At 68.3% G+C, this 6,901-nt stretch overlaps 2 protein-coding genes across 2 annotated transcripts; both read right to left on the bottom strand.

The window, feature by feature from the left end:
* Positions 1-248: 248 nt before the first annotated feature.
* On the bottom strand, positions 249-1,633 carry MNEG_12375 (hypothetical protein; the record flags this gene model as incomplete). Its single annotated transcript, XM_014039154.1, has 2 exons — positions 249-257; positions 524-1,633. The coding sequence occupies 2 exons, from the start codon at positions 1,631-1,633 to the stop codon at positions 249-251; spliced, it is 1,119 nt and encodes a 372-aa protein (XP_013894608.1).
* Positions 1,634-4,874: 3,241 nt separating this feature from the next.
* Positions 4,875-6,599, bottom strand: MNEG_12374 (cyclin-dependent kinase 3; the record flags this gene model as incomplete). The annotated part of the gene is made up of 3 exons (XM_014039153.1): positions 4,875-5,609; positions 5,969-6,107; positions 6,544-6,599. 3 exons carry the CDS (start codon positions 6,597-6,599, stop codon positions 4,875-4,877), a joined length of 930 nt encoding a protein of 309 aa, XP_013894607.1.
* Positions 6,600-6,901: the final 302 nt, after the last annotated feature.

Genomic DNA, 6,901 nt, shown 5'->3' with positions numbered 1-6,901 from the left:
CCTCGTCGCTGCCGGACCCGTCGTCGCCGCCGCCCAGCGCGGCCACGGCGCCGCGGACGAGGCGCCGCACTGCGGCCCGCACCTCCCCAGATACGCCAGCTGCGGCGCTGGCCGCCGCGGCGGCGGGCGACGGCCCGCCCTCGCTTCCGTAGGGGCTGCCCGCGGCGGCCTCCCCGAGCCGCAGCGCGCGGACCGCGGGCGGCGCGGCCGGGCGCGGCGCGCCGGGCGGCAGCAGAAGCGTCTCGCCGTCATCGTCGCTGCTGACGCGCGCCAGCGCAGGCGGGGGCGCGGAGTCCCAGGCAGTCATCACCGCCAAGTCCCCGTGGTGGCTCATGCGCATGGAGAGGTGCGGCGCCAACAGCGGCGCCGCGTGCCCGCCCAAGGGCGCCGCCGCGCCCGCGCCCGTGCCCGCGCCGGCCGCGGCCGCAGCAGCCGCCCAGTCGGCGTGCAGCGGGCCGTGGTGCCAGCTCGCGGCGGCGGCGCGGGGCGCCGCGTCGTGCTGCTGCGAATGCGGCGCGCCGACCTGGCGGCACTGCTGCTGCTGCTGCTGCTGCTGCTGCTGCTGCTGCTGCTGCTGCTGCTGCTGCTGCTGCTGCTGCTGCTGCTGCTGCTGCTGCTGCTGCCGCGCCGTGTCGCTCTCAGCCAGCCGCCCTGCGGCCACCACCATCTGGCACCGCTCAAGCGCCGCGGCCGCCACGTCCGCTGCGCCCGCGCCGCTCTCGCCGGCTGCGAGGAGTTGCTGGCGCTGCTGCATCAGCTCGAGCGCGCACGCGCGCCGCTGCTCCGGCGGCAGGCTCGACATGAGGGCCTTGAGCTGCCGCGCCGCCTCGAGCGCCGCAGAGCGGGGGCCGTGCGGCGGCCGCGGCTCCTCGCGCTGCGCCGCTGCGCCCTCGCGCCGCTGCACCTCTGCGGCGAGGCGCTCTGTCTGCTCGAGCAGCTGGCGCCGCACCTCCATCTGATGCGTGATCTGGGCCCGCATGGCGTCCACGCCGCCGGGGCTCTGCGGCGCATGCGCATGCGCATGTGGGCCGAAGCCGCATGCGTCCGAGAACGCATGCGCATGCATGGTTTGGTCCGCATGCTGCCCATGCTGCTGCGCATGCTCATAGCCATACGTGTGCTCATACGCGCCGTAGAAGTAGTCGTGGTGCAGGTGCTGCGCCGCCTGCAGCTGCTGCTCCCGCCGCATGACCGCGTCCTGCAGCAGCGCGTGCCGCTGCGCCAGCTCAGCGTGCTGCTGCCGCGCCGCGAGCAGCGCCGCGGCGGATGCGGAGCTCGTCATCTCCGGCGACGCGCCCGGCTGGCGGCCGCCGGGGCCGGAGTAGGCGGCGGCGGTGGCCGCGGAGCGCTGGGAGGGCGCGTCGCATGCGTCTGCGGGCGCAGCGGCGTGCTGCTGCTGGTGATGATGGGTCAGCTGGTGCTGCTGCTGGGACTCGGCGAGGTCAAAGAACTGCGGCTGCTGCTGCACGTCGTGGTTCTGCATTAGCTGCATGTGGTGGTGGTGTTGATGGAAATGGTGGTGCTGCTGCTGCTCGTACGGCGGACCAAGCACGATTGGCGCCGCGGCGCCGACCTGCACCGCGCTAGGCGCAGCATCCAGCAGCATGGGCATTGGGCCATCAAACACGTCCATGTGTGGAATTTTTTCACCTGTGAAATGGAAGGGTGAGGTGGATGAGCAATCGTCAGAGCGGAGGGGGGCCGCACACCTGGACCAGCACGCGGCAGGCACAGCGCACCCGCTCCCCAAGGGCGTGCCCGGGCGGCGACGGCGTTCCCGCATGCGCTCATCCGGAGTCACTGAAAACTAGTCGACGTATTGCGTACATGTGTGCATGAGCGTGCTACCCGCCCCAAACCCGCTACGCCAGGGCCGAGATCCGACGGGCGGGCCCGCTGTCTATGAAGCAAGAGATCGATACCATAATCTGATTCGCGTGCTATTTAGTTCTGGGCTCGCTGTTTCGGGCCCTATGGGGGCGGCATGACTCTGCGGTCCGCCCGGCTGATGGAAACCCTGCGTGGTCCACCGAGCTCGCTCAGCTGGCTCACATGACCTCAAATGCAAGATATCACACCTTATGCTTGAATGTAAGGCACAGGTGCGTGAGGACGGGCCCTGGCCGCGGTCCCCCACGCGGCTTGATAGGGCCGTCTAGTCTAGCCTCAACACTGTGCTACTAGCGATTTGAAAGGGATATCATGTTTGACTTATCAAGATGGTGTTATCAAATTCAGAGAAAGATGTTGCGGTCGTTTGCTTCCTGCTAGCCCGAGCGAGCCGACAACCCGACAACCCGGGAGCGAGCGAGACGACCAATCAGGAGGTCGGATTGCAACGATCACAATCCACAGCGATATTCGGCTGATCATAGCATCGGGTTTTGCATTGCAATACTAAATACTGTATTATACAGCGATTCCCGGTGGAACACTAGTACGGTACCCAACCCGCTTTGAGCACCTTGCTGCTTGCTGCACCTCACCCCCTGTGAGGCGGTGATGGCCGGAGACGACTCCAAGGTACTTGAGGTACGCTTCTTTTGCAATACTGAAGCACGCATACAAACGCAATAGCGGCCACTCAGGGATGGGCCGACAGCCCGTCGGGGTGTAACCAGACCTTGCTTCTCAAGCTGTCCCTGATTGCCAGCCCGGTGCAGCTGGAATGCTGGGGTCGTGGCTTGATACCTGTGGCTATCTGTCCACCTCTCTTATTCGAACAACTCATGCTGACATCCTATCCTCCCCCGAATCACCACCACGCGTCAGCCACCGCGAGGCTGCAACCTCCTGTATCAACTCGCTAGCGGGCAGTTACACCGCCACGCACGAGGCCTTGACGGAAAGAGGTCCTGAATCTACGTGCGACCGACCAACCATACGATTATAATAGAGTACATGTCATCATCCAAACGCGTGCGAGCGTAAAGCCATGGCGAATAGGACCCTGTCCGGCCCTGGCAAATCTGTGCGGGGGACGCAGGCCAGCACTCAGCGCGCGCTCCAGCCTGGTGGCGAAGCCTGCGGAGTTTCGATGCTGCAGCCGGCAAAAAAAACGTCTTGCGTCGCCGAAAATTTCGTGGGGCTGCCAGGAGAGGTGAGAGGGCCAACACAATCGGGCACGGGCAACACGCGCCCCGCGGACGAAGAGCTTCGTCTATCTGGCCGCTTCTCTCAGTGATTCCGCCTGGAACCAGACACAGCGCTCACACACACACACACACGCACACGCACGCACACACACACACACACACACACACACGCATACATAAGCCCAGGGCCTGTCAAAAGCGTGAACGCACGCAATGCGGGCCCCGATTGTAAAGCTGTCGCGCCCGCCCGCCGCCCCCCGTGCGCCCCACGGCGCCGAGCTGGGCCCGGCCGTCTCAAGGGCCCGCCTGCGCCCCGCCCGGCCCCGGCCCGACCCAAGGGTAGAGCCGCGGGGCGCGCGCCCTGGGCGGCGGCCGGGGCGCAGACAAGTGGCAGGCGTGTCCGCGAGAGGGTGGGGCTATGAGCAACCCCCCCTCCACGCAAGCCCACGTGGTTGGGGACGCAGCGATCGTCGCACCTGCCCCAGCCGAAGCGAAAAAAAAGTGCTGTGCGTGCCGTCGACGCGCGGTGGCGCTGAAACTGGACGGGCTGCGAGGGCCTAGGAACCCACGTCCCGCCCCCAGACTGCTAATACGTCCTGCCCACAAACTGCGGAATAGTTGATACGACTATCGAAAGCGGGAATCCGAGCGGGGTGTGCGGGGTAGGGGAGGAGGGTAGTAGAGGGCACCGCCGGCCGGTGGGAATGACGCTGAGACGCGAGCTGCCCGCAAGGCAGCGGGCGGCTGCGGTCAACCCAATTCTGGGGCGACAAAGGAGTGCACACACACGCACACACACACACACACACACACACGCACACACACACACACACACAAGAGGGCAAACGAAGGCTTGACGCTGCAACAGGGCGGGTTGTTCGACATGCGCCGGCTGCGCCGCCGGCGTGGGGGCCGCGCGACCACATAACCCCTTGCAAAGAGGCGGGCCGCGGCGCCCCTTAGTACGGGCTGCATGCGGCGCGGGCGGCGGGCGGCGGGCTGCAGGCGCGCTCTGGAAAGCACGCGCGGGCGCCGCCGGCCCCGCCGCGGCAAGTGCTGCATTCGGCTGGGCTTTTGCCGCAGCCTGGGTGTGAGCGGTGCTTGGCGGTCAAGCCAGAATTCAGTTGCCGAGGAGAGGGATCGCAGGGGGTGGAGACTGCCGGACACTGAGAGCGCCCGCAGTGCGTGCAGGAGCCCAACAACGGGCGGAAAAGGGCGCCGCCAGGCGCCGGCCCCCGCCCGCTCTGGGGCTTGCCCACAGCCTTTGCCACTGGCGCCGGCGCCGGCGCAGCGCCGCCCGCGCGACGGGCGCCGCGCCCTGCGCTGTGCGCGCAGGGCTCAGGAGCAAGGGAGGGGCCCCCCTGCTCTGCAGGCGGCTGCTAAGGAAGCGGCCCAGCGGGTGCGTCGCTGGGACAGAGGCGTGGTGCTCAGGTGGGGCGTGCCGCTTTTTCAAGCAAGTGCGTGAGGGGGTTGTGCGAAAGTGTGTGTGAGGGGAACACCTCAGGTCGCGTACGGTCGCTGCGCTCGGCCCAAGGGACGGCCGCAATCGCGCGCGCGGTATGAATCCGAGAAAGGCAGGCAGAAAAGGTAGGCAGAAGAAAGAGAGCGGACATGCGCACCCACGACACGACGACGGGGCTGGGAAGACGGGAATGGGCGGGCGCCAACCACGCCCGCGGCAACGAGAGGGAGGGGGCGCCTACGCGCAGTGGCGCCGCCTTACGAGCTGGCTCAAGGCGCAATGCTGTATATGCTGCACGGCGCGGCGAGGCCAACGGCTCACATGCCGCCGCCGCCGCCGGCCCCGTTGCGTGGCCCATGTGGCGGCAGCGGCGGCTTGCCGCGCGCCGTGGGGGCCGCCGCCGCCACGGCAATGGCCATGGGCGGCGCTGCCAAGTGCGGCGCGTCCGGGGTAACCCCGTGCTGCTGCTGCTGCTGCTGCTGCTGCGCCAAGCCTAGCACCGGCAATGCAGCAGCCGGCGCGTGATGCGCCAAGACAGCCGGCGGGTGCTGCGGCACCCACGCCGCGACCGCGGCCGCCGCCGCCGCGGCCTTGGCCGCCGCGGCGCTGGGGCCTGCCGTGGCGGCAGCCGCGGCGGCGGCGGCGCGCTGCAGCTTGTGCTGCTGATCCAGCTGACCGAGCGGCGGCTGCCCCAGCACCGGTGCCGGCGCGAGCGCCGGCGGCACGGGCGCGCGCGCCTGCGGTGGCGGCTGCGGCACCCACTGCTGCGCAGCAGCGCGCGCCTGCGGCGGCGGCTGCACCTGCCGCAGCGGCTCCGCCGCAGCCTGCCGCTGCTGCCCCTGCCCCTGCCCCTCACGCGGCTGCTCCCGCGCCACCACTGCGCCGGGCTGCGGCGCCGGCGACAGCGTCGGCGCAGCGGCCGCCGCGCGGAGGTCGTCGAACCAGGGGTGCGCGAGCGCCTGGCCGGCGGTGATGCGGCGGGCGGGGTCGTATGTGAGCATGGCCGCCAGCAAATCCAGGCCCAGCCTGTCCCCCGCCAGACGCGGCACGAGCTGCGGGCGGCAGATGGGGGTGGGTGGGGGTGGTGAGCGGTGCTCAGGTGGAGCAGGAAGCTGCAGGTGCGCGCGTACATGTGTGTGTGTGTGTGTGTGTGTGTGTGTGTGTGTTTGGGGGGGGGGGGTAGTTCATAGTCCTGTAAAGGACGCCAATCGGATTTGGGGCCGCCGCCGCCCGGGGAGGGCGGCGCGGGTCCAGGAGACCAAAAATTGCGTCTGCACGAATACAGCCTGAAGATCCGGCCTTTGGCCACCGCGCCGCTTCAAGGTGCGAAGCGACCACTGCGTCCTGGCGTTCGTCCCCCCCCCCCAGCGCGGTCAACCGCTGTCGTTGAAAACCCCGCGGCCGCGCCCACCTCGTGCCAGCACTTGGCGCTCCACTGCGGGAAGTTGGTGCGGAAGTTGGCCAGCTGCGCCACGCCCGCCCAGGCCGCCTCGCTGGGCGTCCCGAGCGCCTCGAACACGCGGTGCAAGAGGCCGATCTCAGACTCCGCCCTGGAGGATAAGGGGGGAGGTTGTAGGGGTTGCCAGGTCAGCACTGCCAGAGCGCCCAGCGGCACCGTGTGACCCTCCCCCTTGCGCGACACGTGGCGGAGTCGTCATCGTGTGCTTGCAGTGCGCTGACGAGGCGTGTGAGACACGCCTTGCCAGCGCTCAGGATGGGATGAGACAAACGCGGCTGATTGGCGCCGCCAAAAAGCGGCCACCACGCGTCCAGCCAACCGCTCGCACCAAACTGGGGAGCAGTCACTTGTCGTACACAGGCGCGACCAACTTCCCTCCCCTCTGCACACAGTTCATGCGGCCCCTGGCCCCTACGCAGCAGTGAACAACCCTGGACACACACAGCATGTAAAGTCCACCTCCCCCATCGCACACACACACACACACACACACACACGTACACACACACGCGCACGCGTGCGCTCACCTGAACAGCGGCTCCCGCGTGACCATCTCCGCAAAGATGCACCCCACGCTCCACATGTCAATGGCGGGGCTGTAGGAGCGCGCCCCCAGCAGCAGCTCGGGGGCGCGGTACCAGAGGGTGACCACCTTGTCGGTGTACGCCTTGTGGGGGGGCAGGAAGCTGCGCGCCAGGCCAAAGTCCGCAACCTGGTGTGCGTATGTGTGTGTGTGTGTGTGTGTGTGCGTGTGTGTGAGAGAGAGTGTGTGTGTGTGAGTGTGTTGTTGGTGTCTGGGGTGGGAGAAGAGGACCACAGATCCGCTGTTTCAAACAAGCTGGCCATCAGCCGCGCAGCACGCAGCCAAGCTGCATGTTTCCCGCC

The sequence above is a fragment of the Monoraphidium neglectum genome, assembly GCF_000611645.1.
Source record: "Monoraphidium neglectum strain SAG 48.87 unplaced genomic scaffold scaffold03214, whole genome shotgun sequence".
In the NCBI taxonomy this organism is placed as follows: domain Eukaryota; kingdom Viridiplantae; phylum Chlorophyta; class Chlorophyceae; order Sphaeropleales; family Selenastraceae; genus Monoraphidium; species Monoraphidium neglectum.
The sequence above is the reverse complement of the archived record's forward strand: the minus strand, read 5'-3'. Positions and strand labels throughout refer to the sequence as shown.